This window comes from Hypomesus nipponensis, chromosome 5, assembly GCF_054491055.1.
Source record: "Hypomesus nipponensis isolate SF chromosome 5, ASM5449105v1, whole genome shotgun sequence".
Classification (NCBI taxonomy): domain Eukaryota; kingdom Metazoa; phylum Chordata; class Actinopteri; order Osmeriformes; family Osmeridae; genus Hypomesus; species Hypomesus nipponensis.
This window is the reverse complement of record NC_140365.1, coordinates 3,961,365-3,987,189: the sequence shown is the minus strand read 5'-3', so window position 1 is coordinate 3,987,189 and position 25,825 is coordinate 3,961,365. Positions and strand designations below refer to the sequence as shown.

General features: G+C 45.0%; 5 protein-coding genes across 8 annotated transcripts; 2 read left to right on the top strand and 3 right to left on the bottom strand.

The window, feature by feature from the left end:
- Positions 1-640: 640 nt before the first annotated feature.
- efemp2b (EGF-like fibulin extracellular matrix protein 2b) lies at positions 641-6,141 on the bottom strand. Its single transcript, XM_084698869.1, has 10 exons — positions 5,904-6,141; positions 5,530-5,578; positions 4,951-5,154; positions 4,555-4,677; positions 3,862-3,978; positions 3,566-3,685; positions 3,113-3,232; positions 2,384-2,510; positions 1,868-2,063; positions 641-1,299 (listed from the first exon to the last, which is right to left on the bottom strand). Exons 1-10 carry the CDS (start codon positions 6,000-6,002, stop codon positions 1,138-1,140), a joined length of 1,317 nt encoding a protein of 438 aa, XP_084554995.1. The 5' UTR covers positions 6,003-6,141; the 3' UTR covers positions 641-1,137.
- A 1,406-nt stretch (positions 6,142-7,547) lies between these two features.
- Positions 7,548-11,205, bottom strand: fibpb (fibroblast growth factor (acidic) intracellular binding protein b). Of its 4 annotated transcripts, XM_084698872.1 has the most exons (12): positions 11,031-11,190; positions 10,798-10,884; positions 10,563-10,653; positions 10,132-10,330; positions 9,786-9,912; positions 9,470-9,570; positions 9,124-9,257; positions 8,764-8,872; positions 8,582-8,645; positions 8,402-8,488; positions 8,089-8,186; positions 7,548-7,865 (listed from the first exon to the last, which is right to left on the bottom strand). In XM_084698872.1, the coding sequence occupies exons 3-12, from the start codon at positions 10,645-10,647 to the stop codon at positions 7,796-7,798; spliced, it is 1,074 nt and encodes a 357-aa protein (XP_084554998.1). In that variant the 5' UTR covers positions 10,648-10,653; positions 10,798-10,884; positions 11,031-11,190; the 3' UTR covers positions 7,548-7,795. The 4 variants fall into 4 exon arrangements, with proteins under 4 accessions (XP_084554998.1, XP_084554999.1, XP_084554997.1 ...); XM_084698873.1 differs by having other exon boundaries at positions 10,798-11,194; XM_084698871.1 differs by having other exon boundaries at positions 10,563-10,884; positions 11,031-11,194.
- Positions 11,206-11,308: 103 nt separating this feature from the next.
- Positions 11,309-12,640, bottom strand: tmem223 (transmembrane protein 223). Its single transcript, XM_084698885.1, has 2 exons — positions 12,006-12,640; positions 11,309-11,797 (listed from the first exon to the last, which is right to left on the bottom strand). The coding sequence occupies exons 1-2, from the start codon at positions 12,442-12,444 to the stop codon at positions 11,499-11,501; spliced, it is 738 nt and encodes a 245-aa protein (XP_084555011.1). The 5' UTR covers positions 12,445-12,640; the 3' UTR covers positions 11,309-11,498.
- Positions 12,641-13,238: 598 nt separating this feature from the next.
- LOC146287885 (cofilin-2-like) lies at positions 13,239-18,299 on the top strand. Its single transcript, XM_084698890.1, has 4 exons — positions 13,239-13,326; positions 14,814-15,124; positions 15,972-16,048; positions 16,160-18,299. The coding sequence occupies exons 1-4, from the start codon at positions 13,324-13,326 to the stop codon at positions 16,270-16,272; spliced, it is 504 nt and encodes a 167-aa protein (XP_084555016.1). The 5' UTR covers positions 13,239-13,323; the 3' UTR covers positions 16,273-18,299.
- Positions 18,300-18,933: 634 nt separating this feature from the next.
- tmem151a (transmembrane protein 151A) lies at positions 18,934-24,311 on the top strand. Its single transcript, XM_084698895.1, has 2 exons — positions 18,934-19,358; positions 21,599-24,311. The coding sequence occupies exons 1-2, from the start codon at positions 19,299-19,301 to the stop codon at positions 23,231-23,233; spliced, it is 1,695 nt and encodes a 564-aa protein (XP_084555021.1). The 5' UTR covers positions 18,934-19,298; the 3' UTR covers positions 23,234-24,311.
- Positions 24,312-25,825: the final 1,514 nt, after the last annotated feature.

The following is a 25,825-nucleotide window of genomic DNA, read 5'->3' as shown; positions in this document are numbered from 1 at the left end:
GCACAGTGTGAGAAAATCTCACCATGTGACTGAACAAGCCTCTGATATTCACACTTCACATCCATCTCTGAGCTGATTCAGCTCTGAACCCTGCACTGGTGGAGAACAATTGGAGAGGGCCAGTTGAGCAATCTCACCTTTCAGGTTTCTATGACTGTAACTTTGCGTGGAATTCTCAGACAATTTTGGATGGTTGGATGTTAAGTATCAAAGGAAACAATAAACAATAGAATGTACATATATATAAAAAAAAGATCTGTTCTTAAGCTACACAGAAACTTGGTTTTATCTTGCAGTTTGATAAACACATGGCACAACAGGCTGTCAACTCCTGACATGGTAAGAATGCACTTGGATTCTAAAATCCAAAATCTAGAACCTAAGAACCCCAGAGATCCTCCCATTCCACAAGCCCTCTCCACATGACGAGAGGAACAGAAAACCAACAGCTCTTTGTACGCAGGACAATGGAGCCGCAACCAGAGAGAATGAGTAACGGAAGTTATTGAGTAATTCAGTGTCCTAAATTAACCTGGAGAGGGTTCAGCACAGCAGTGAAGTGGGTATACATACACACACACACACACACACACACATATATACACACACACACACACACACACAAACAGCAAACACACAGTCCCAAAATGTCAGTTTTAATATCTTAGTAGCATATCCTTACAAATAAAACACAACATTAATGAACGAAACACTACAAAATAGTTTAAACCACCTAAGATAAAACTGAGTTTTGATTGGAACGATTACTGTTGGATGGGTGGCAGAATATTGGCAGGTACACTGAGTTTGTACAGCAGATGTGATCATCTATCAGCAAGGGAATAGCCCTTTGCTAACTACTTAAAATACAGTGCACAATTATAATAGTATTGCAAAGTGTTTTTGTGAACAAAGAGCCCTACTGTTAGCAAAAGGTTATTGTCATTGACTCAGACTATGTGAATGAGTGACTATGAGATTATGAGAGAAAGATTTCACTGCTTGGGCTGCGCTAGCATGTTATTACATTTTTTTTCTCTCCAGTCAGAGCAGAAGTGAGTCAGGCCAATGTTCCAGTCTCTTAATCACTCTCCATCACTTCATGTCACCCTCTCTGTCCTTGTTCCTGTCTTGTTATCAGAAGGTGTAAGGCCCCACATAGACTGCCAGGCGCAGGACGGAGCTGGTCTGGTAGCTCATCAGAGGGTTGACACTCACCATCTCCAGGTCCAGGATGTACTCTCTGGGTCCAGTCACAGCCCGAGCCAGAACGAGCATGGCACTGATGTTGTTAATTTGCTGAAAAGACACAAGCAAGAAGAACACCTTTTACTTACATTTACATTTAGTCATTTCACAGACGCTCTTTTCCAGAGCGACTTACAGTAAGTAAGGGACATTCTCCCCGAGGCAAGTAGGGTGAAGTGCCTTGCCCAAGGACACAACAACATGTGTGCACCAGCCGGGAATCAAGCTAGCAACCTTTAGATTACTAGCCTGATGCTCTTCCCGCTCAGCCAACTGACTCCCAGACACTCCCCTAATTAAAGCATACCTACAAAGTACACGATTTAAAGTAGTCAATAGGTATTTAAGTATGCAAAATCAATAGATAAACAATAATAAACAATAAAGATAAACAATAATATCTTTCTGCTTATTGATGCAGGGAGAGGTGGTGATAGAGAGAGGGGGTACAGAGACTTGCGATACATGCCCTAACTGTATTTCAAAGTCAAGGTTACATCATTAGTACCCAAGGGTAAATCTGTTCAGCAGACCAGAGATTCAGCAATCCATAATAATCCATTAAAAAAAACACGTCATCACCGCCATCAAGCCCAGCAGACATTTCCCCGGTCCTTACCCGTATGTACATGTCACCGTGCTGGTCCCCGGAGCGGATGCGGAAGGTGTTGTAGGCCCCGGGGTAGACGCTGGCGGCCTGGATCTGGAACACGTCGGAGGGGACGGAGCGTCCGGAGGTGATGCTCATGTAGCGGTGCACCAGGGAGAACGGCAGGTGGGCGCACTCGGGCTTGACCACCGGACACACACAGCGGCTGGAGAGACGGGGAGACGTGAGAGTGTGTGTGTTGATGTGTGTGTGTGTGCGTGCTTGTGTAACCGGTGTGAACTGGCTTAACTCACTCCTCAGGTATGTATTGGGCCACCCGCGTCAACGAATAGTTAGCTTTTCTTTGGTGTAGCTGGTAGTGGTCACGCTTGGAAGTCGAGAGGTGGCAGGTTTTGACTCCCCGTGGGGGTGAACATTGGCCAGATACCTCTGACGGAGCTTGCAAGACCACGTCCGTTACGTGTCCGTCACACTTGCATGTGTGTGTGCTCAAAGTATGTCTACACCCACGTGTTGAACACGCACCTTTCGGACACCTGTACGTAAGGCTCCTGACAGAGGTTGGACTCCACGCACCGACTCCCTCCGTGGATGTTGAGGCAGGCGTGACCTTGTTCACACTGCTGTGTGTCTGACTCACACTCATTTACATCTGCGAGAGAGGCAGTAGCAGGACACAAGAGGGCACAACATTATGTTACATTAACATTTAGTCATTTAGCAGATGCTCTTATCCAGAGCGACTTACAGTAAGTACAGGGACATTCCCCCCGAGGCAAGTAGGGTGAAGTGCCTTGCCCAAGGACACAACGTCATTTGACACGGCCGGAAATCGAACCGACAACCTTCTGAGTAATAGCCCGATTCCCTAACCGCTCAGCCATTGAATTCCCTCAATGTGTTTGTGCGTGTGCGCGATGTGCATGCATGTGTGATTATGTAAGACTGCGTGTTTGTGTGTGAGTACTATGTGTTTGGATGTTTTTTGTTTGTTTTATGTTTGTGTTTGTGTGACTGTGTGTTTGTGTGTAAGACTGGGTTTGGATGTGTGTGTGTTTGTGTGACTGTGTGTTTGTGTATAAGACTGGGTTTGGATGTGTATGTGTTTGTGTGACTGTGTGTTCGTGTGTAAGACTGGGTTTGGATGTGTGTGTGTGTACATGTTCTGTCCACGTCTCTGTGTCTTGGTTGCGTTTTCTGCCGTCACTCAATCCCTCCTCCTCCCACCATTAGTGGCTTCGAAGGCTTGTTTACCCTGGCACAGCCTGGCCTCCTGGAGCTGGTAGCCCTCGGGACACACGCAGGAGAACCCCCCGGGCTCGTTCACACACTGGAACTGGCACATGTAGCTGGAATACCTGCACTCGTCCACATCTGGAGAGGAGGAGTGGAGCGACGCAGGGAGAAATGACACAAGAAGACTTCAAAATCCTCCCAGTAAAATCCTCGTGAGTGCTTTAGCTACATATAAAGTGATGGCACAGCGGATAGAGAGAGAGAGAGAGAGAGAGAGAGAGAGAGAGAGAGAGAGAGAGAGAGAGAGAGAGAGAGAGAGAGAGAGAGAGAGAGAGAGAGAGAGAGAGAGAGAGAGAGAGACAGACAGACAGACAGACAGACAGACAGACTGGCAGAAAGAGAGAGAGAGAGAGGGAGGTGGAGAAACAGAGAGACATACATCGATACAGAGACAGAGATCCACGATCAGACCATTGCATGAGGAGCCATCGTGTGCCAGCTCGTATCCATGGTCGCAGCGACAGAGGAAGGAGCCGTGGGTGTTATAACACCCCTGCTGGCAGGGGGCGCCCATCTCACACTCATTCACATCTGGATGCAATCAAAGGACACCAGAGATGCAGGCGGGGAAGTGAGACAGGCAAGTACGTTTTGGATAGGTCAAAGGTGACGGAAGGGTAAAGTAGGTCAACACTGCTATGACGACATGGATATTGTCGTTATTGATTGTTGTTGGAGGTGCGTCATTGATGTGAAGGAGGACTTACCCACACACGAGCGATTGTTTCCGGCCAACCGAAATCCAGACTCACACTCACAAGAAAAAGAGCCAGGAACATTGACACAGTGATGCTGACAGTATCTGTATTCACACTCGTCAATGTCTGTCAGGAGAGAAAAAAAGAAGAAGAAAAAAAGAAGAGAGAGGACAGGGAATAAGAAAATCAATGATAGAGGAGAAGAGATCAAAATAAAATAAAAATGAAGGCAAAAAAAGAAGACAGAGAGGAACGTTTGCAGATGGAGGAATGAACAGTTTGTCAGACTGAGCCTGACATGATTGCAGATGGAGGAATGAACAGTTTGTCAGACTGAGCCTGACATGATTGCAGATGGAGGAATGAACAGTTTGTCAGACTGAGCCTGACATGATTGCAGATGGAGGAATGAACAGTTTGTCAGACTGAGCCTGACATGATTGCAGATGGAGGAATGAACAGTTTGTCAGACTGAGCCTGACATGATTGCAGATGGAGGAATGAACAGTTTGTCAGACTGAGCCTGACATGATTGCAGATGGAGGAATGAACAGTTTGTCAGACTGAGCCTGACATGATTGCAGATGGAGGAATGAACAGTTTGTCAGACTGAGCCTGACATGATTGCAGATGGAGGAATGAACAGTTTGTCAGACTGAGCCTGACATGAGCCTGAGGATGGGCTGGAGGAGGGCGCCTCACCTGCACACTCGAAGCCGTTCTTGGTGTACCCGTCTGGGCAGTGACAGCTGTAGGTGCCCTCAGTGTTCACACACAGCTGGTTCGGCTGGCAGTCATGAAGAGCCACTTCACACTCGTCCACATCTGCAAAAAACGCACACACATAGACCACACACACACACACACGGACACACACAAACATTCACACCCACATATATACGTTCAAACACAAAAACACACACACGCATACACACACAAACACGCATACACATACACAGAGAGCACTCATCGTTTGATTCATAAAAGTGGACTCTGCTCCCACACATACTCACTCACACTCACTGCCCCTTCTCCAATTGAATGTCAGCAATATTCCTTCCCACTTTCTCTCTGTCTCTCTCTGGACGTGTGACTCACCCACGCAGACCTCTCCCCGAGCCTCGTAGCCCACAGTACAGGGGTCGAAGGCCTCGTTGGGCTCCGCGTCCACCCCCTGGTTGGGGGGTTCAGGGGCGGTGATGACCGAGGCGGAGCGGGGAAGACACAGGTAGCCCCCGTAGTGGTTGAAGCACTTCCTGTCCCCCTGGCATGCCCCTGGGATGGTCTCGCACTCGTTTACATCTAAGAAAGGAGGGGATGAGAAATGAGGGATGAGAAAGGCCGTGTGTGTATGTGCGTTGGGGGGGGAGTTGTGTGGATGTGTGTCAATGTGGATGTCTGTGTGGGGGGGGGGGAATGTGTGTGTGATTATTTGTGGATGTGAATGTGTGTGGGCAGATGTGGATGTGTGTGTGTATATTTGTGGGAATCTCAGGAGCGCAGGCTGAAGCAACTGAGATCCTAGCTTAAGAGTGGACAGTTCAGCGGAACCGACTGACATTTTGGCGTGCTATTATGAGAACAACACCATTGGATCACAGTGCGCACAGGGACAGAACTCTCACACAGATCAGTAGTGCCATGCATGACATTACAGCCAGAGTCCCATCCACCCACCTTTACAATGCTGACTCTGAAGATCCCACTCATAACCATCTGTGCATTCCTGGGAGGGTGTGTGTGTGTAAGGCAGGATGGAGGAGGGAGGAGAGAGAGATGGAGAGAGACAGAGAGAAAGACAGCGAGGGGGGGGATGGAGGGAGCGAGTGAGTGAGTTAGACAGAGAATGACAGAAGGATGGAGAGAGAGAACGCGGAGAGAGAGAGAGAAAGAGAGAGAACGAGAGGGAGGGAGGAGAGAGAGATTATGGACACACACAAACTGTAATCTTGGCAGTGTGACCAGTGACTCATTTAAAATGCAAGGCATGGGATGGACAGAACCATTTAGGAATAAAAAAGAGAGGAAGGCTTGGTGGCGTTTATCCTTACCATGTAGCTGTCACTGCCCCCTTCAGGGAACTGAGCAGAGGTTTTGTGGATGAGGGACAGACTCAAACACCCACAGACAATCACATATGCTACCTGCATACTCTCTATACTCCACTCCACGCACAGAAACGAAAACACACACAGTCACTAGATCACAGTCACATACAGTTTTGCGACCAGCAACGTGTGGAGGAATATTCCAGAATCTGTGAGAAAAATGGGGAAGGGGAGAATACAATACAACTTGAATTGATATCAGCATATTACATTTTATGACCATTTTATGATCTATACCAACAACTAAAACTTTGTAAGATCCTAAGAATTGCTAAGAATGAAAAAAGTATGTAAAAGGCTTATTTCTGTAACAACCTCTTAACGCATCAGACACTTTGGGAAACAGACCCCATCACCTCCTCTTGGCAAACTATTAAAAAGAAGTTAGGAAACTCAATGATTCATACTCACCCAGAAAGGTTTGGGTTTGGCTCTGACAGTTACTGTTCACTGAATCACAACAATAGTTGATGAACAGTTTCTACTGAGAAATAAACTCGACAGTTGTCTGATAACTTTTACAAATAGTTATCTTCGCCCTGCCCTTATCTTAAACCTACACACACCTAACGGTATGGCTGATAGCGGCAGTGTGAATGTGTGTGTGAGAGAAGCTCTGTGAAAGTGTGTTTTGTGGAGAAAAGGGGGTTGGGGCAGATGAAGAGGAGGGGAAGGAGGCAGGAGGGGGAGGAGACAGGCCTCTCTCCCCCTCAGGAACCTCCCAGCCTTCCTCTGTTCACCTGTCCATTATTCTTCTTATGTTTAGTCAGAAGTTTTAGCACAGGACAGCAAAGGACAGAACAATAACTTAAATTAATTCAGCCATTCAAGGCAGAATTCATAAATCCTACCACCTCAAGGGTAAATAGGCAAAGTTAAGCTCCCATTACACTGGCCAGAACCTGTGTGTCTCTCTTGCCACCTCCTGCCCCGTGCCCCGCCCCCCCCCCTCAACCTCTGCCCCTATTCTAACAACACAGTTGGAGGGTTGGATATTTACAGCCAGGGAAGGGGGGCTCAGAGGAATGCAGAGACAAATTAGAGAACAGGAATCAGGAGCCAAAGTTCTGCAGGGAAGAAAAGCAGGCCCTCATTTCTTCATTCTTCATTCCAAAAACATGAACAGTGTCAGATCAGCTGGTTCCAGAACACGACTGCTTCTAGAAGACGGTTTGTTCTAGAAACACGGCTGGTCAAGAAACACAACCGCTTCCAGAAAACACGACCGGTTGGTTCCAGAAGACGGATGGTTCTAGAACGCAACTCGTCTTAAGTGTGTTTGTGCCTGTGGTCCCATGTTGTCATTAGGAAGACAATCTCAAGGGAGTCTTCAGGACCATTTGGTGGAGCGGGGAAAGGGTCCGTCTGACAGCTGCACCACTGAAGGAGTTTTATAGGTCTCGGCTCAGTCCCAACCCCCTCAACAACAGCCCTGGACAACTGTAGCCCCCTGTGGCTAACCCACCCCTTTACAAACACACACACAGATACACTCTCACACATATACACACTCACACATACTTTCAAACACACACACAAACACACATATAGACACATAAACACACGCGTAAGTAACTGACACATCTGTGTAAAACAAATAACTTTACTTTGTATCAATAAACACATTAGAATATATTAATCCTGTAAAAATACATACAGTAGACAACTCATACTAGTGCAGCATGATCAGGAAACTGTGGCCACTCTGGGACATGTGAACAAAGCCTCAAAGTTGTGTCAAAAGATAGAGGAAGATATTCCAGCGCAACGAACGGCAGTTTGGTGAAGATATTCAGTAGATATTCAGCGGGGTGGATGGATCAGACCAGGTCTACTTATTCGTGATACATCTTGATGATGCAGCTTCGCATGACGCCCATGTACCTGTCCCACACCAGCTGGTACCTGTGAGGAGAAGCCAGCTTTATGACATCACCGCTAAAAGGTGAATCACAATATTTTTTTTTTTTTTCAGAAATTTACATTTTGGGACAGGTCAAGCTCAGTTTTGTGATGGTTGATTTTGTACTTCGGGACGGTACTGGGGTCGTGAGGAAAAAGGTTAGTTGCGAGCCCTGGTATGAACGCATACACACACAAACACACGCACACAGTCACACACACTAACCTGAATGTGCCAAGATAGTGGGCTGCAGTAGTGTAGTGAGTGAGGAAGAGTTTGAGTTCCCCTACTGTCCATTTGTCAGATCGACATGGTTCAATGAACTGGGACATGAAAATGATTCTGTTAGCAATACAACCCATAATACAGCCCATTCTGCCCTCTGATAATTAAAAAGAGATGTTACATTTACATTTTATTCATTTTCACACCTCTTCAACGTCTATGTACTGTTTTTTCTATGTTAAAATACAGACAAAAAACAATAAATACAGTCATAGATAGGATAGTATATCTGGTTCAAAGATGCACCATTTACCTTCTCCACAAGGTCAATGAATAAATCTCTGACATCTTTGGTGTTGTTTAGCTTAGATGCAATGTTAACCAGTGCTCTTGACAGATGCTGTAAATAGACAAAGTTAAACAGAAATTATTCTTTTGAACAAATGAAGGATTGTATGTGTGAGAGAGTGAACCTGGTATAATGGAGACTCACTTTAAAATTAGCCTCCATCTCGTTGAACACTTCGATCTTCCCACGAAGAGCAGCGCACACCAGACTAACAGGGACACAAACATCAGAGCTAAATAGCTTTACAGTTAATAACAGTTTTGTGTGAACCTGCATACAAATTCAGTAAATTAAACATTTACTGTCATCTCGTATGTATTTCATACCTTTTATGCTGGTCCAGCATATCTTTATCGTTAATCAAAATCTTGATATCTTTTAGTTCATGCAGAAACTCCTTCTCTAAATCAACATCCATGTCATCAACAATATTGTCTGGGAAGAGTACAGAGAAAAACAGGTATTCATTTTTCGTACCCCTATATAGATCGTCCTCTGACCTTCAGGCCTCAGAGAGAGTTTGCTACAACCACATGTGTCTTAACTGCTCATTTTTTCCTATGGAGGTATATGCTAACTCTCTCTCCAATCAACTGGTTGTCTGATATGTGTATGTCTATTAGAACATAAACTGATAGTCACATCGTTACCGTGGAGACGGACAACAATATCCACAACAAACTCACCCACAGCTCCAACGGTCCAGTAGCTGATGAGCTGACCTGCGCAGAAGGCAAAGTCCTGGAAGGAGAGGTACTGAAGCTTCCTTTTTCCCGTCTCAAAACGACTGTTTGCAAAGAACACGACAGCGGCGTAATCCCTGAGGAGAAGAGAATATGACGTCAGAGATATAGTTGAATTATCACTAGAAATGTAAGCAGGTTGTTCAAAAAATTACAGATTACCAATAACATGGCTGTGATCATCTTTATCAGACATTAATCAGACATTTAAAATAGATTCAGCATTAGTTCTTCGTTTAACTTTGATAGGCTACATAATTTTATTTTTCACAGGAATATGGTTAATTACCTGGCCAGTGTGTCAGAAAGCAAGAAGTGACGCTGAATGTTTTCCACAAGTGGGCCTTTGAGTTCCTCCACCGCTTTGAACACTCGCTTAAAATTATCAAACTGGATACAGCAGGAAAGAAATCGGGGACAACATCAGACTTTGGATTTGGACCGTATAAACCATGCTGGTATCAAACTTATTCTCAACAGACACAAAAACCATAAGACACAATTTTAAGGCCGGAGACACATTAATATCCATGGCAACATCCTTCAGAGTTGCGCTGACCCAACACACAAATAGATGTTCCTCCTCTTCAAGGAGTCAGTCCCACCTGTCGCCTGCAGCTCTTCAGAGCCACCCCTGTTTTGGAGCTGACATCCTCCAGGTCTCTCTTAGTCCCCTTAGACAGCTTCTTGCCCAGCACCTCTCTGGCAAACGCACTGTCAAACTCGTAATACCTACGGTGAGAAATAACAACCAACCACACAGGCGGTGTAATGTTCGACAGGTGAGGGAAAACACAGAAGGTGAGGGGACAGTTCACTGGTTCACAGGTTCAAGTCCCCCCTTGTACTGAACATTGCTTTGAATAAAAGCATTTGCTAAATGAATACCTTACATTCATTACATGACATCACATTAGAAAGATAAACCACAACACGCAGCAGTCCACAAACCTCTCAATGAGCATGCTCTGACTCTGAGGCGGGATCTGAAACAGCAGCTGGTTGGACAGTTTGACGGGGCAGTGGAGGAGACGCTCACACATGTGGAAGGTCCTGAACTGGTCCATGGTGTCACTGTGTAGAACTTCTGCACTCACGTCGCAATCCAACATGGCTCGGCAATCCACACGCGCTCTAACTGCATCTGCCACTAGGAGGCAATGTGGAGTCCGACAGGTGGTAGAAAGAAGTCGCAAGAAATTAGGTCAGTCGAACAACAAAACATTTGCATGGTACAAACGTGGGCACTGCTGTAATAATGAATTTTCTAAAATGCTTTAAGGTTAACAGCGTCTTTAGTTTAAGAACCCATTACTGAACCTTTTGTAAATAAATGTTATTTTGAGGTATGACAGAAATCCCTCAGCAGTTCTAATACAAACCTGTATAGCCGTCCAACCAAAGATGATAGACGGCAATATCGATGATTGTTGAGTTCCCCACAAACACATCGAGTTCCAGAGACATATTTAGCTGTCAGAAACACAATGTGTTAGTTGACTGACTTATTTAACGTGGCTGCATATTGTTGGTTATTATAAAGCCCTACAGTGGCTATTTATATCAACAAACAATACTTTTTATGAAGTAGGCCTACCACACTCCTACCAAACTTACCCGGTTTGTTTATGCCGTTATGTTTCGGAATTAAGGTCAAACAGCAACCGGCATAGTTTAAATCCACTAAAGTGACAGTCTGTTAAACTGTAAATAGATTGTACAAATCCAAAAGATCGTTTTTACAAACATAATACGGCTGTTAGAAACGCACACATCTTATCTGAACTGAAAACAAATACCAAAAAAAGATTTGCGTTCTCCCATATATTAGTAACTTGAATTGCTCTCACCGAGGGAAACATACACAGAATGTTTAGGGATAATCCCAGATTGTGCGACAGAGCTTCACTGCCACCTACTGCAGTGGGGTTTACAAATTCGGGTTATTTGTAGACGAGGGACGATAGTCAAATTAAACGAGCTGTCCATGGTGCTGAATTTTTTTCCAAAATACTTAAACTTGCTACAAAAAAAGGATATGATGGGGAGGGAGTCTGGGAATAGGTATAACTAACTTTGCCAATTATTACAAATTGATCTGAGTGTACACGCAATAAAACAAGGTATAGTTTGTCCATTTGTTTTTATATTATATAACTAAAATGTCCACGCATCGTCATACTCAATGTCTGTTGTAAAAATGTATGTCACATTCACAATTTATTCCATGTTCTAAACAACAAAATGTATTATACTTCCGCATGTGGTCTCCTTAACATCACAATACAACGCATTCCAGTTGAAAAGTAGGCCTAATGTTACAATGGTCTATAGGCTCCGACGGTAATGTCAAACAGTTTAGGATTGTTCAGTGTCCCCTCCTTATCCAATAGGAAATAGAACTTGTGGTCTTTCACCCGGAGCGGAATGAAAGACGGAGACTCCTGTCTGTGGGCATGGCAGGTCACAGATGATAGGGGGACGGTCATTCGCCTGCCTCTGTCTGCTCCCAGAGGGGACTGTGTGGTGACTGTGACCATCGAACCTCCTTTATGCAAAATCACTTGACTGACTGACCGGCGACAGAAAAGGGCCCCAAATCCCCCAATTCCTCCTCCTGATAAACAAAAGAAATAACACAAGGAGAGAGATGAGAGATCTACCACACATGTACCAGCAGTAAACCATAGTGATGGGTGCAATTTGTACAAATCGTGCATAATATAGGCTAATTCGTTTTTAAATGAATCATCGAAGTAGCAAGCTATTGTGTAGGATGTAAGACGTGGACTGTCTTGCGTTGAAAAGCAGAGCATCAAACCTACCAATAACAAGACAAGTCAACGTGAAACCGTATCTCCAAGCGACAGATCCCAAGTTCATTTCAAAACTCCAAAAGCCTGCCAAACCAGTAGTCTCTACTTTTTTCCCACTTGTATCTCGTAGGCCGGTGAAAGCAAAGTAAGCCAGGTATGTCCAGAAAAGAACCTGACCGCCACAGAAGACTGTTAAGAGGCGAAAGAACCTGGTTCGGTTGTGTTCAAACAGAATGACATCTTTAGTGACAGCTGTAGAGATGGAAAATGGGCGATAAACAGTTTGCTGTTTGTTGGTCTTGAGCAAAACGTTACCTACGCCTGGTCTTGTTTGTACATTGAACGATCTTAAATTGGAACCGAAACTAAGCGTGTAAGTCGTCATTGTCGACTTAAACAGTTTTTGGCGTGCAACGCTGGAACAACACAGTAAATGACACAGCCCCATACTTCCGCTTCTACGTCCACTATAAGATCCCTTTCGTTCTTGAACGGTTCAAATGTTTTTATTAATCAACTACTATCAGCTACAGCTTTCAACATATTTGTCCCCAATGTATAATTTCTCCTTGCTTTACGCATGATTTGTTGAAGTGAGCGGCGCCATGTTGTATTAGGCTACGGACGCAAACTACGGACAGCGCGGTTGTACAAAAATGCTCTGCCGTTATCAAAAAGGCGCAGCAACATTAGTCCTAGTACACGCAGTTTTGGTCACACACTCTGAGTAATAAACTGACAGACATTTTGCTTTGTGTTAGAATAAACCGTTGATAATTCGTTTTTACTTCCTTACAAACTCTTGCGACAGTTGTCTATTTTTAATTGCCTCACGAATGGTAGACTAAACACACACAGAGCCAATTTGTGTGTGCTTTATTACATCATATTTCCCGTTTCATCATTTTGTTTCCAGTCTTTATCCAGTACCTGCAAAAGAATATGCTTGAATGACTTTGCACAAGAGGAAGTTGGGTGGGGTGTGCGTCAAAATTCGTTTCCATATTTGGTAGTACTCTCTACGAGACTCATTTTGGAAGTATTTGCAATAGATTACAGTTGTTGGAGTGTGTGGAAGCGTACTGTACACAAGCAATTTTGTCATTGAAATGATTACACTATGGGAAGATTTATGCTGATGGGAGTCAAAATCATGTAAACTAAAGAGGAAGCAGGTGACTACTGAAAACAAAAAAATACATATCCCATAACCCCCTTTGCTTTATCAATGCGCGTGTCCGCCACTTGGTGGTATGTAGAAGGGGAATGCGTGCGAGCACCAAACGTTCATTTTCGACTGAGACTGCGATACAAAAAAGAACCAACTATGGTAACGTTGCGTCAATGTTTCTTGTAGTTTTTTTTATAGTTGATCCTTTTAGATATTGCACCCAAAAGTGTTGCTTCTATTCATATATTTTACGTTAGTTGTTTGATTTAGCTACCTAGGTAGCTACTACAAGGCTATAATTGAGAAAGTAGTCAGCTAGTCATAGATAGTCCTAGCGAGCTAGCTCTAGCTAGGCTAGCTAACATTCGTTTAGGCCAGCACGAATTTTCCTGCAAGCCGTATGTCCGGTTACAGCACTTTAAGTTAGCTACGCTCAACGTTGAGTCAATGGCACTTGACTTGCATAGCAGTGACGCTTTTTGATATTGTCTGCTCGATGGTTTAGATTTGCGTTGGTGGCTAGTTGGAATAGCTAGCTAGCAAGTGTAGTTCAGTCTAGTAAGTTGCTGTTGAAGGAGACTGTACTATGGACTATGTATGTACTATCTACGTAACTGGTGGCCAGCAATAGTTTATGACCGATATCCGGAATATTTGATCACTTGTCTACTTGGATAAGGTTGTGTGACGATGGACAATTGTGCTCACTTCCTCTATGATGTCGTTTAAGGCCTGGCTGCTGACTGCTTGCCTCACTCGACCCCACCCTTAAATGCATAAGGAAGGGCGCCGTTTAGTAGCTAATAAAACAGCTTCTTAGACCAGTTGAGTTCAACAATGTGGACATTTTAGTGTTGAGAGTTCGCGACTCGGCTGTAAACGGCGGCTAGACACGCACGTGCCATATGAAGTAATTTAGATTTGCAGGACATGAGTAGCTCGAGCCTCCGGAAGGTGTTTTGCATAATGAATACCGAACACCCTAGCTCTTCTCTGCAGTGTTATCTTTTGACCCTTAACGGGCTCTTACCAAGTATTTCTCCTGCTCCATCGTGGATAAAGATGGATAAATCAAGGCTACAACGCAAGCGTCAAAAAGCTAATACAAGAAATGTGGTCTTTGTACCGTTTTCATCTCCAAATGGACTAATATTATTCCACCTAATAGTTCATGTCCTAATCATTTTTTTTCGGCTAGGATAGTGTATGAGGAAGAATTAGGACTGATTCAGTGTGTGATATTCTATATCCATTAATAGGCCCTTTTGGTTAGTTTAAGGCCCAGAAACCACTTGTTTATTCTCTATGAAAACCACCTGGTGAACGGAAGACAATGACTCTGTCTGTTATTAATGGATTTAATGTCTGTCTGTTGGGTGGAAACGTGAAAAAATGATTCAGTGGGTTAGGCCAAGACGGTTTATCCATCTGGTTAAAACAAAAGATGGCAGTTTCTGGAAACCAAGTATAAGGGTCTTCTCTGGAGATGTGGTGAAGTACAGAACAGGATCAAATGACGTCATTTAAGATGGGGGTCGCCTATTCATATTGACCTGGTGGTCTCTGTTTATACTCCTTGGCCTCTGTTCATCCTGTTTAACCTCCCACAGTGACACGCCCCCCCCCCCCCCCATTCTCTCCCTCAGGCATCCGGGGTGACAGTGACCGATGAAGTAATTACCGTCTTCAACGAGATGAAGGTGCGCAAGGCCCAGGTAAACGAGGAAGACAAGAAGAAGAGGAAGAAGGCTGTGTTGTTCTGTCTGAGTCCAGACAAGAAGAACATCGTCCTGGAGGAGGGCCAAGAGATCCTGGTGGGGCAGGTGGGCGACACCATCGACGACCCCTACCTGCACTTTGTCAAAATGCTTCCTCCGGATGACTGCCGTTACGCCCTGTACGACGCAACCTACGAGACCAAGGAGACCAAGAAGGAGGACCTTGTCTTCATTTTCTGGTAAGGGGATCAATCGACATTTTAATCATTTACATTTAGCAGACGCTCTTATCCAGAGCAACTTACAGTAAGTACAGGGACATTCCCCCCCGAGGCAAGTAGGGTGAAGTTCCTTGCCCAAGGAAACGTCTTTTGGCACGGCCGGGAATCGAACTGGCAACCTTCAGATTACTAGTCTGATTCCCTAACCGCTCAGCCACCTGACTCCCACCTAATCACACGTAAGATGGGCGTGGCTCAGGGGATCTGAGCGTTTTGACTGCAGATCAAGAGGCCGCGGGTTCAAATCCCCCCTCTGTACGTTGCTTAAAATAAATGCGTCTGCTCAACAAATACGTTTCTTTTTTTCTCAAAGATTTCTCACCTCCCTGCTGATGCACACCCTCAGAGTATCCACCGATATAGATTACTGTTTTTTTTCACCCTCTGCTTCGAATCGCTCAATGGCTAAACCCTGCAAGCATCAGCATGGATCTAACAAAGATACAAAAGCCTACATTGATATCAACTGATGGGCTAGTCGTCCGAAACAATGATCTCATACATTACTGTGTGCTGATATCAAGGAGGCAAATGACATTCTCCATGACCAGTGCCAGCCCCCCCCCCCCCCCCCCTCTCCCTTATCAGTAAATGCTTGATGAGCCATGTTTGGTGAAGAGAATCTAATCTCACTGTATTGTGTGTTTTCAGTTCTGTATACTTAACCTTGCCATTCATAATTTCTGCTTCCCCCCATGTTGCTTTTCTTGTGCAATGCTGCTTTCATATTCAGAGAATTTTGATGGCAGTGGTAAAAAAAATGACAACCTATACTTTTTTTTTTTTGTAACCTTCTGTGAAATAGGGCGCCAGAGAATGCTCCTCTGAAGAGCAAAATGATCTATGCCAGCTCCAAAGATGCCATTAAGAAGAAATTCACAGGTAAGTAGGTAGTTTTATGGATGTAAAAATAAATAAATATATTTTTTAGATTGTGATCATTGAGTGTGCTATGAGATCACTCAATGACATAAACGCTGTCCGGTCTTATAGGGATTAAACATGAGTGGCAAGTCAACGGTTTGGAGGACATCAAAGACAGGCGCACCCTGGCAGAGAAGCTGGGAGGCTCCTGTGTGGTCACCCTGGAAGGAAGCCCTGTATAAAATCAGCCATGACCACCGGGTCCTGTTGAAGAAGAGGAATTACCCGACTTTAAAAATCCCAGGGTTTTGGCTGTTCATTCCAGAACGCGAAGGAATTGTGTGGGAGGGCTTGTGGGTTCAAATTTTACTTCATGATTTAAGTTGCGGTCATTCCACTTTACAGCACTTCTCTAAATGACGGCCCCTGTAAAAAAGGCAACTGAAAGCGATCATTTAGTGCGTCTAAACTTGTATCTCTGTTTTATCCATGCTTCAGCTGAAGATCATTCCCATGTTGTCCTTGCTATCTGACGTTCAGTGTTGCTGGTTCAAGCTTACAGTTCCATCAGTTAATACCCATGTACTCCATTTGGACCAATGGGCTTGCTTGTTTGTTTTTTTTCCACTTAAAAGTTCCCAGCATCAATTGCACATTTTTTCATGGCCCAGATCCTTTGTTATACAATAAAATAACTTGAAACTATTTTGTAAGCTTGGAACCAAATCTGTATGGGAAACTGAAGTAGCAGGTCAACGTTTAGAAGCTTTGTTAGTCACATTTGTATGTTTCTCCAATAAATGTGTCACTAGAAAGTGTATCGTTGTTATGCAGAGATGTCTGACGCAAGGAGAGGTGTACAAACTTGTGTTGAAAATGGATTCTAAAGAGATACAAGTGTAAACGAATACAATCGCTATAAATAGCAATTTGTGGGAAAATGGATCATAAAATGTATGCTTTTTTTTTTTTTTTTTTATATCAGACATTCCAAGAGTGTCCTTTTCACATTTATGAAGAAGCTAATGTGTTGATTTAATGGTTAAAACTGGGTATTTCATTGCACTTCTCTAAATGAAAAACAAAAAAGTCTTAAATAGCTATTTGTGATCAATAATTACACAATGTTTTTGTCAAAGGCTGTCCATATAGTTTCCGCAACTAACAAAAACTGAAAAATACGAAAATAAAAAGCTTTACAGTGTAGTGAATGGAAGTTTTATGTTCACCATTCCATAGTTGTCTCTGAATATTATCAAAACGGTGTGAACACCTGTGGATTACATTAATGAGTGGTGCTTTAAAAAATATGTATCTGGATTAATAACAGAGATGATCTGTGTGATTGTACAATGAATCAGAAAGCCGTACCCATTACCATATTTTAAAATAACTTTGTATTCTCAAGGTGAAAATGTAGATTTGTCTAACTGATCAGTTAATTTCCATCCTTCATGGTAATTTATGAAAATAATTAATTGATTTGCCTAATTTACCAGTTAATCCTCGTTTTGAACACATCTTGCGTGCTGGTCAGAAAACTTTATCAGCTCTTGTGTATGGTTCATTCCTGCTTTTGTATTTTTAAAGGTGCGTTATGCAGCGTTTCCAATATACAATCAGCTCGATGTCTGATGTATTTGTACTGTAAGAAAAAAACTCATTAATTGTAACATCACTTGAAACTTGGGAGTGGCCTGCGGGTGTAATATTAGTAGGCTATGGTTTTACCAACGGCATTTGTCCGGGTTTACAGCGGGTTCTCACCCCCAGAGGTTTGGAATATGATGCACTACCTCTTGACCCTATACCAAGGCTGTATTCGGATTCATGAGAAAAGGGTTACTAAGAGTCATGTTTTGGTCATAGAATAGTCTTAATTCCATGTATTTGGATCTTTAGTAATATAGTAAAAATAAATAGGCATACAAATGGTGCGTAGTGCATTGAGGATATAGCGAGAATATAGTTTATTTGCCAAATTTAGCATGGTTATGGTCAGTGAAACTATCTTGAGCTTTCTGCAAACCTTGATTATAGTAAAGTGTGATAATTTAAAGTGCTTAATAATACAAACGGAGAATTAATTCCTTTTCCTCCCAAATGAATTGTTGGCACAACTTGAACTGGGATTTTAAAGTGGGTTAATTCATAGAATTTAGATTGAAACTGGGATATTGCAGTTGGAATAAACCTTTAAGAGGAAGTTGCGGTTAATATTGTGGGTGTTTATGTCTTCTGTCAAAATAAATAAAATGCACTTCCGTTACTCTTGAGAGACAGTGATTATTTACTGCTGATTGTGCTTTTTCCGGACCCAGACGGACTTGATCATTTAGCGCCAAGAAGCAAGGGAAGGACTATACCTGAGGGTTGGCCACAGCAAGGTTGCAATGCGATTATATTTCTAGGGCAGTTTAAACGTGTCCACATATTAATACGAATAAACATCTTCAAGATAGTATTTGCTGCACCCTCGTTTAAACTAAAAAGGAAAACATTTTGTAGCCTCCATTATAGGACTAGATTTAGGTTCTACCTTTCTGAAGAGTCACTTATTCACTAGATTCACCAGGGTTGGAGAGCCTAAACATACGGGAAGGTAGATTTCCAGGAGCAGGGTTGGAGTGTAAACCTGCAGGAGGGTAACTCCAGGAACATGGATGGAGTGTAGCTCTCCAGGAACTGAGTTGGAGTCTTGCCCCCAAGATTCTTATTTGGAGGCAGCTCTGGCAGCGCTGCTTGACGTCAGCTTTTTAACCATCGAGACGAAATGTGCAGGTAAATACTCGGCTGTTACGTGACGTAAGGGGGCGGAGTGAAATTGGAATAATCATGCGAGATTTATTTCTTAATGGAGATTCGCACGACAGTATAGAGAATTGACATACAGCACAGTTTAGGCTACTGGCACAGTCAGCAAGGCTATTTTCTGCCTCCTGTCTCTCCTGTGTGTCGATTTTGGTTACAAATGAGTAATGTTGGAGGAACCACGGCGGCTAAGCAAGCTCTTGGGATATAATCACCGGAAAAGATGATTACGCTAAAGTGAGAGGTTTGGAACTGAGGCGGCAATGCCGTTTTAGCCGAGAGAACTTGGCTAACCAGGAGACTGCTTGAGAACGTCGGCTTGTGGGGAATCGAAATAAGAAATGCAGAATGTTGACACAACATATGCTAAAAGAAATTTGGACACTGTGCCCAATTTCGTGGGTAACAGAACTCCGATATCTACTGCCAAACCGTAGCAAGTGAGGAGCGAGCAAAGATGCCTGCAGTGACCGTGACCGGAGAAGCGCCCTTTCTCAACGGGGGTGGGAGAGAAGAGGTAGAACGTTGGTGTGTCTGTGTGTCTACGTGGGTTCCTTTTTGTGTGTGCGTGCACGCTATATGCGTTTGAGAGTGTACTAAACATGTAGCCTATGTGTTAGTTAGTTTATAATTTTAACACAGTCAAGTGGCAACAAAATCTTTCACTCTGAGACCAACATGTTGAGCGCAAAAAGCTGTGCAGTTTTGATATGGGGGTTTTGAGTGTCGAGCTCCTATCAGTTTCCAGCGCAAGACCATCGCTCGTAGATTTTAGCATTGTGCCCCACAAGGTTACTAGAAGAGTCGCCTTTCGTTAACGGAGAGACTGAACTGCAATGCAGTTGGTACACGAGGATAAATGTTGGCTATGCGACATGACTTATCTTACAAGAGAAACCTTTAATCGCATACAATTTTATTGTTAGATTAGCAAGTTAAAGGCATGAAATTATCATTAATCACCGTATGGACCTTAAAGACGTGCACAGGTGATATTTATTAATGATCCTTGCTCCATAATGCTAGCCGTCTGTAATGTCTTGTTAGCCGTCTGTAATGTCTGGACGTGCAGTGAGCATCCATTTCTCCACCTCGCAGTGCTCCCAAAGATGTGATGCTTAGGGCAGCGCACATATTCTGGTCAAATCTTTCCCAGGACATTTGACAATGTAATCTAACTAACAAGGGACCAGGAGTCAGCTCTTATTTACCATCTAACGCCTTCGAGTAAGACGAATAAGTAAGGAAATCTTGCTCGATTCCTAAACAGTGGTCTACTAGTGCACAGCGGTTGGCAAAACTTTAAGCCTTATTCTGTACAGTAAACTTTGTTGTGAACCATCATTGCCTTAGTTACGCCGCCAACCGACACAGGTTATCGATAAGCAACACTATTGTTTTTTATTGTAGGCATTAACTAGCATTAGACAGAGAGAACCCGATTAGACCATCAAAACAGGATAATAAGTGTCTCTTTAAAGGAAGATTACTCTGATCAATGTGGCACAAAGTCGTTTCACGGCCTAGTACTGTCAATACATTCAGTGGAAAAGGGAAGTCTTTTTTCATTTATAACTCCACTTCCTTTCTCTGTCTTTTTTATCTTCCTAGCTAATTGGCTTTTTAGTGCAGGGCACATTGAGAGATGGCCCATCATTAAAACACTCCCACACGCACGCACACATTATTTCTGTCTCTCTCACTGAAGTATAACATAGACGTTCTATCTGCTTTGCTCTCCAGACCTCGACTGGCAGTGCAATTAAACCCCTTTCACCTCCACTAAGCTGAATCCATATCCTCAGTCGTGGCATCAGCCTGCCCTTTTAAAGAGCAGGGGGTCTTTTTGAAAGGGTATAGCTCAGTGGTTAGAGCACTTGACAACAGATCAAGAGGTCATAGGTTCAACATCCCACCCCTCCTCTACTTCTTTACATCACTTTGGATAAAAGCATCTGCTAAATTTATGTTATTATCTGACTCCTCCCAGAATCCTTCAGATTCTACAGGGTCTTACCACTCCCTCTCTTCCTTTACTTAGTCCCGTCCAGGAGCCAGTCAAAGCATGTTCTGCTTTATCATTCTGCCTGGGCCACGGTACCTTTCACTGCCTCTGGCAGAAGACTGCAATCTGCACTCTCCCCCACTCTAATGAGGTCTAAAAGCATCAGGCTTTTCCAATGTCCGCTAAAACCCTGTGCTTAAGAGGGGCTGTGTGCGGTATGGGTTACACTCTGCCAGGAAATGTGAACACGTCTCCAGAGACTGAGAAGATGCATCTAGTTTTCAGCGTGAGAAGGGTAGACCAGATGGGGACATAGGGAATGAAAGTCAATGCGTTCTGCTTCCCAATCAGAAGCAGAATATCAGGTTTTAATCCTCTCCTTTCCTTGTCTCTCTTCTCTTGTTGTTTACCTCCCCTAATCCCTCTACCTATCTTTCTTTTCCCCCTCCCTTTGGCAACTATAACTCATCATCATTTGTCTTGTCCCTCTCAACCGCAACGCTTTGATCGACATCCCATTCACATCTCTAACGATACTAAACCCATTGTTATCTTTCCTGTCATCTTCTCACACTTCCTGTTTACAAACATCGTGCTTTGTCCTTGAGCCTTGACCTTATCTCCCATTTACAACTTTCTAACAAAATATCTGTGTGCCTACCTCTCCCCCTGTTCTCCATACATTGTCGTCCCCCCTCCCTGCCCCTCTCTCCCACCCCCTGTTCTCCAAACCCCCTCCCTGTACCCCGTAGCAGCGTCCCTGTAAACCCTCCCTCCCCAGCTCCCTGTGTCGAGAGTCCCACTGGAAATGCCTGCTCCTCACACTGCTCATGTTCGGCTGCTTCGGCACGCTCAGCTGGTGCTCTCTGTACCGAGTCACAGTCATGGCCGCCGACGACCACGGCCTCTACTACGGCGGCCGAGCCCGGCTCTACCACGACAGCCCCTGCTCAAACGGCTACGTCTACATCCCCGTGGCCTTCCTGGTCATGCTCTACATCGTCTACCTGGTGGAGTGCTGGCACTGCTACTCCAAGACGGCCTCGCTGGCGAGGGTGGAGATTAGCCAGGTGTATGACCGCGTCCAGAGGCTGCAGCAGGCCATGCCCTGCATCTGGTGGAAGGCCATCAGCTACCACTACGTCCGCCGGACGCGTCAGGTGACGCGCTATCGCAACGGCGACGCCTACACCACCACGCAGGTCTACCATGAGCGGGTCAACACGCACGCCTCCAGCTCCGAGTTCGACTACACTCGGCACGGCGTGAAGGACGTGTCCAAGGAGCTCCTGGGGCTTCTGGAACACGCCGCCACCCGTCTCCGCTTCACCAAGTGCTTCTCCTTCTCCTCCGCCCGCGCCGAGGCCGCCTACCTCACCCAGCGTGCTTGCTTCTTTGCCGACAACGAAGGTCTGGACGACTACATGGAGGCGCGCGAGGGCATGCACCTGAAGAACGTCGACTTTCGGGAGAACATGCTGGCGTTCCCCGACCCCGCGCGGCAACCCTGGTTCTCCCGAAGACACGTGTTCTGGCTGGCCTCTGCCCTGCTGTTGTCCTGGCCGCTGCGCGTCATCTCGGAGTACCGGACTGCCTACGTCCACTACCACGTGGAGAAGCTGTTCGGCGAGAACGAGGACGCCAACGACAACGACAGCGCTGAGGCGGGGAGCTACCGTCACGGTCTGGGGGCGCGGGAGCGCGGGGGCCCCAGGCTGCGCGTCATCTCCAGGGTCAACACGGTGGACATCACCGAACTGGAGTGGCACATTCGCTGCAACCAGCAGATGGTCCCCAGTTACTCCGAGGCGGTGTTGATGGACCTCAACACCAGCGCGCTGGCGCCCACGCCGCACAACCTGACCAGGAGGAACTCCAGCTACGTCCTCCAGAGCTGCCCCAGGTGCTGCAGGTCCACCAGCAGCTCCTCACTGCCCTCGCGCGTCAGGGGCAACGTCGCGATGGGCGCCGGGTCTTTGCGGAGCGGGACGGTGGGGAGGATAGGGGGCGGAGGGAGGCTGGCTCTCAGCCGTAGCGTGTTCTCTCTGGGGCGCCTGCACACGGTGCGTCAGGCCTGCCTGTTCCACTCCAGGAGCCTGGGAGGAGGACTGGGAGGCCGGGGAGACGACGGAGGGGGAGGGTTTCTGGGGCTGCGGAGAACCAACGAGGAGGGCAGGGGTGTCCTGGTGGGAGACGGAGACGAAGAGGATGAGAATGAGGTTCGGCTGCAGGAGGACAGGGAGCAGGAAGTGGAGGGAGAGAGGTCAGAGGTCAGGGAGGGGCTCACGGAGAGGCCTCCAGCCTATCAGGAAGCTCTCCACTTCCCTGTTCTTATCGTCCACGGTGAGGAGAGCTGTCATGGAGGCGGAGACCTGGACACGGGATAGTCCCTGCGATTGGCTAGGGTGATGTACACTGCGATTGGCTAGGGTGATGTACACTGCGATTGGCTAGGGTGATGTACACTGCGATTGGCTAGGGTGATGTACACTGCGATTGGCTATGTTGATATACACAACTGAAACTATGGAACAAGAAAGAGTAGAATAAGGAAGTAGAGGGACATTCTGTGTGTGGAGGTGAGGACATGATTGGAATGCTGTTAGATGGTTAAATTGAATGGTTTAGACACGGTGACCGGAAAACACAATGAGGCCCTGTAAGGTTGACCTTCCTTATCCGAAAAATGGGTTGAAGTTTGAGATTATAACAAGACTGTTGTGTGGGACAATATATGTCAAATGTCTTCTGTGGCACACAGTGCACGAGTTGCACTTTATTTTATAGTACAGAACCACACACAACTATGAAGTGAATACCAGGGCAAAAAGTACCGTCAGAACTACAAAATTGCCGTCTTCGTACAAAACGGAAGCTGTTCTTTGCATGTTTCCTCCAGCATCAACAGATGTGTGACTCAGTGAAATGTTAGGTGGTCTAAGAGGCTCTCTGCATTTAGATGTTAGATGGGAGGTAGGAGAAGGTGTTAAGCTTTTCAAGCCGAATCTGCAAATTGGTCTCTGTAAAGAAAACAATGTGGTTATAGTTAAACGTTCAGGTTGCACATGGACAGAACAATTGTAATGCAGTAGATTTACCTTCAGTATATCAATATTAAAACATATTTAACCTAGATAATATAGTGACGTCATCAGAAGCAGCATGATTGCATAGACAGTCTAAAACTCAACAATCCTCTTATAACTATACCTGCCCGACAGGATGGCAGTAATGGCAAGTGATCAGAAATACACAGTATAGGAACATCTAGATGCGAAATGTTCACCTACAGTCGTATTAGTTTAGGTCATTCAGTCGTATCTAATAGTATACAAACGTCCTCCATAGTGATGCGATGAGTCCTGAAGGGTCCTACTGGAGATCAGAGCCGGTGCCACGGATGTGTGGGATCAACAGGAAGACGCGTGCGGTCCTTCCTGTCTGAGCTGGACCAGGGGGGGAACGCGGCGGACGTAGCAGGGGGAGGACGCACGTCAGGTGGGCAGAGCGGGAGAGAGACCGCACCTGAGCGACTCAAATTGCTCCGTCTCTGTTCTTCCTGAAACACGACCCTCCCCCCCCCCCGATGAAACACGACACCCCCTTTCCCCCCCCCTTTTCCAAATCTCGGTGACGTGTCTTTCTCCACTTTTATAAAGCATGGGGGTTCCTCCAAGTCTCAGGTATACCCACTGTGACATCACCGTGTGAGGTCAGCTGGGTTGCAGTCCCATATCCACATTCTCTCGTCTTTCTGTTGGTCCCATCAACAATACTGTGTGTGAAGAAACCTTGACGCATATCATCAAATATCGTCATATTTGTTAATGTTGCAAGTAGACAAAATGTCTCAGAATATCTGTCTGTCACTGTCAGATAGCTGTGGTATTTCAGAGGAATTGGTATAGCTCAGTGAGAGAGTATTTGACTGTGTAGCTAGGTTAAGATTCCACTCTGCACATCCCTTTGGAGAAAACGCCTGCTAACTGAAAACATTCATTGTCGTGATCTAGATTAGTTTACTCGGCACACAAGTCAGCATTACCCGCTCAGTGTAATGTGGTTTAAATAAACGTGTCCAAGCACAACTAAACACAGTAAATACCAATACCCAGATACAGACCAGCACGCTAATATGTGTTCTGCTGTTCATACAAACACACCTACTGTTGGTGCATGTTTAAGCACAATCTTGCTTAAAGTTGCCTCGCAATCTCCTAGCACGAACATTTTAACAGGTAATTTCCAATATTGAACAGTAATCAAGTACTGGCATCGTTAAGCACCACAGTAAAGTCAGTGTGTGTGACGCTAACCCTAGTGAAATACAAAGCACATCAAATCATGACAATGACTATGGACGACTCATTAATTATTAACTATTACAAATCCATGTTGAATGTGATCATGTTGAGTATGGTGGTGGCACAGAAGCACTAATAAAGTCTGTCAACTTTAATGTTTTCACATTGTCTTTTTTTGTTGTAGAATATGTTGATAATATATTCATCAAATAATATATTTGTAATAACAATTTATATTATTATGATGACCAATAGTCATGCATGTCCAAGTACATTCAAGCCAGTCTTTTGGCTGGTTTCCCTCTCCCCTCCCTCCTTCCTCTCATCCTCCCTTCTTCCTCTCATCTTCCCTCCTCTCTCTCCCCTCCCTCCTTCCTATCCTCTCCCTCCTTCCTTTCATCTTCCCTCCTCTCTCTCCCTCCTTCCTCTCTCTCCCCTCCCTCCTTCCTCTCATCTTCCCTCCCCTCCTTCCCTCCATAATCTGGATTTGGGGCGGGGCTGTGACCTATCACGTTTCATGTGAAACACTAGCTGGACATCCACTGTGTTGGGACCTGAGAGATGAAGGAAAATCTCGAGACAGGAAACACTGCGCACGTTTTCCACACGTGAAACTGTTCAAGTTGTGGTAAGTGACAAATGGGTGTTTTTTCCATTCTTGGTTTCTTCTCTAGA